The sequence below is a fragment of the Borostomias antarcticus genome (genome assembly GCF_949987555.1).
Source record: "Borostomias antarcticus genome assembly, chromosome: 14".
NCBI lineage: Eukaryota > Metazoa > Chordata > Actinopteri > Stomiiformes > Stomiidae > Borostomias > Borostomias antarcticus.
This window is the reverse complement of record NC_140247.1, coordinates 13427875-13430480: the sequence shown is the minus strand read 5'-3', so window position 1 is coordinate 13430480 and position 2606 is coordinate 13427875. Positions and strand designations below refer to the sequence as shown.

Here is a 2606-nt window from a genome sequence, read left to right as displayed (position 1 = left end):
GGGTATCAGAACTAGGTAGTAATATAGTTACCCTTTTTAATGCCTCCATTTCTCTAAAACCTTTTAAGTGTAATGTTTACATATTTTTTCCGTAGTTTTGTTTTTATTCATACTTTTTTTTTTTTTTCACTTGATTTTTCAATGTAAACATGTTTTCCATTCCAATAAAGTAGTGATTTGTAGTAGTTGAATTGAATTGAGAGACAGAGAGATGTATGTTTGTGTTTATAGGTTTACAGTATGTGTGTGCTTGTGTGCATATACTGTATATATGCATGTGTGTGTGTTTGTGTGTGTGGGTGTGTGTGTGTGTGTGCGTGTGTGTGTGTTTTCTTCTAATCCGTATTTGGGAAGTCAACAGTACAGTTCCTGTTTTAGTTTTTAAAATAACTAGGCCTTAAATTCATCTCTCTCACACACTCGCTCTTTCACACACACACACACACACACACACACACACACACACACACACACACACACACACACACACACACACACACACACACACACACAAACAGAGGGATCTGTCTCTATCTCTACCTCTCATCTCTATCTCTCTACCTATATCTCTCTACCTCTATATCTCTACCTCTATTTCTCTACCTCTATCTCTCTACTTCTCTACCTCTCTCATCTCTACCTCTCTACCTCTATCTCTTTATCTACCTCTATATCTCTGTCTATCTACCTCTATATCTCTGCCTCTATATCCGGGCCTACTCTACAGAGCATCTGAGTATATAGTTTATATATCCATATATATATCCTGCTTCTCACAGCAGCTGGACAGAGCCGTGCGTCTGAAAACGACTTTAAAGCATCAATAATATTATTTTCTTTCAAACATAAATAAATAAACAGCCAAAGCCAGGTCCTCATTGGAATGTTGTCATTCGCATTTTTTATGAATGACTGTATTCATAACCTGACCACGCCTCCAACCTCAGCCCTCCTCCCAGTTTGGAATACCTTGGCCACACGCCCGCTGCTGGATTGGCTGGACAGATTCTGGTAGGAGGGGTCGACATAAAAGAACACTGGATCCATATAAATGAGAGTCTCGTAATATAATGGATTAAATGTTACTGGTGGTGATGGACTTTACAGAATGACTTTACTGAGCAGCTCTGTGGAATACCGCGCCTCTCTGGATAGACACCTTTGTTGTTGTTTTGGGCGTGGATTCGGTTTCGTGTGACAACTGAGTTGACAATTTCTTGTTTTGTTGTCCGCCCGTCAACATGAGGATGTTAATATTCTTTGCTGCGTTCCTCGTAGTGGCGTTCAGGCTGGTAAGTAGCGATGTTTCTGTCCTGGGGAAGCCAGCTGGCCGTGTGGTAGCTGTTTGTCTTAACTGGTAGGATTGCCTGAGAGACCAGAGACCACAAGGATTGAACCATTGCTTTATATCCATTTTATATAAACTTTATATCAACTTTATATGGGACTGGATATTCTGGACTGTTGCCTACAGCTATGTTGGAAGTGTGACAGACAGACAGGTAGACAGACAGACAGACAGACAGACATGCAGGCAGGCAGGCAGGCAGGCAGGCAGACAGACAGACAGACAAAGACAGACAGACACAGACAGACTGACAGACCTCACCATTCAGGGTTAGGGGATAGAGACAGATGAAGAGTGACACAGTCACAACTCAAAATAGACGGAGCCCACTGTGCGGAAACAATTTACCCCCCCACCCCCTCACCCTCATCCACCCTCCCATCACCCCCCCCCCTCATCCCCCCTCCCATCACCCCTCCCTCCCTCCTCCCCCCTGGGCTCAGAGATCAGCCGGCCTGGCCCTGTGTGCCTTCCTCAGCGTGGCTATAGGGATGAATGGATATGTGTACCAGTGTGCACAGCTCTGTGTATATTAAAGGTGCTTTGTGTGTGACTAGCCTCTATACAGAAACAGTCTGTACCATCTGGGTCAGAGGGTAACCAGGGTTCCAGTAAGGTTAAGGTTCGATAGAGCCTCCATATCCTGTCCATGTCTCTGTTCATATGTCTGGGTTTGCAGCACTATGGCTGTGCATGTAAATCTCCTCTCTAGCTCCTCCCGTTATCAACGCTAGCCCCTCCCTCTCTCCACTCTAACCCCGCCCCTCTCCTCCATGCCCTCTCTAACCCATGGATGTATTAAAAGAACTGGATAGAAAGATCTGGAAAGAAAGATGGCCGCCCATTCATTCCAATGAAAGCTGCTCATCCAGTGCTTGACACATTTTGGGCATCCTTCCTGTAGGCCACAGCACAGGCGCAGTAGTGATTTTCTTGCCCCCCATCAGCTGTTTTGGACTTTGACTGATACCCAGGAAATGTTGAGTTCCATTCCCCATGTATGTCTGTGGGAAATAGTCTTTCTGCCCCCAAATATGTCACGTGACTTGCAATACCGAGCCACTGTGCTCAAAATGTTTCACAGCCCAGCACCTGTTCCTGGGGGCTTAGTCTAACCCCTCCCCTCTCCTCCACGCCCTCTCTAACTCCTCCCCTCTGCTCCACGCCCTCTCTAACTCCTCCCCTCTGCTCCACACCCTCTCTAACTCCTCCCCTCTCTCTACCCCCCCTCTCCTCCACACCCTCTCTAACCCCTCCC

At 46.0% G+C, this 2606-nt stretch overlaps 1 protein-coding gene across 1 annotated transcript in view; it reads left to right on the top strand.

The window, feature by feature from the left end:
* Positions 1-1241: 1241 nt before the first annotated feature.
* Positions 1242-2606, top strand: part of LOC311317400 (CCN family member 1) — a gene marked incomplete at both ends in the record, with an annotated part of 5555 nt that continues 4190 nt past the window's right edge. Inside the window, one exon of the mRNA XM_084448483.1 lies at positions 1242-1292. Coding sequence (XP_084304609.1) covers positions 1242-1292 — 51 coding nt within the window. The remainder of the gene's footprint in view (positions 1293-2606) is intronic.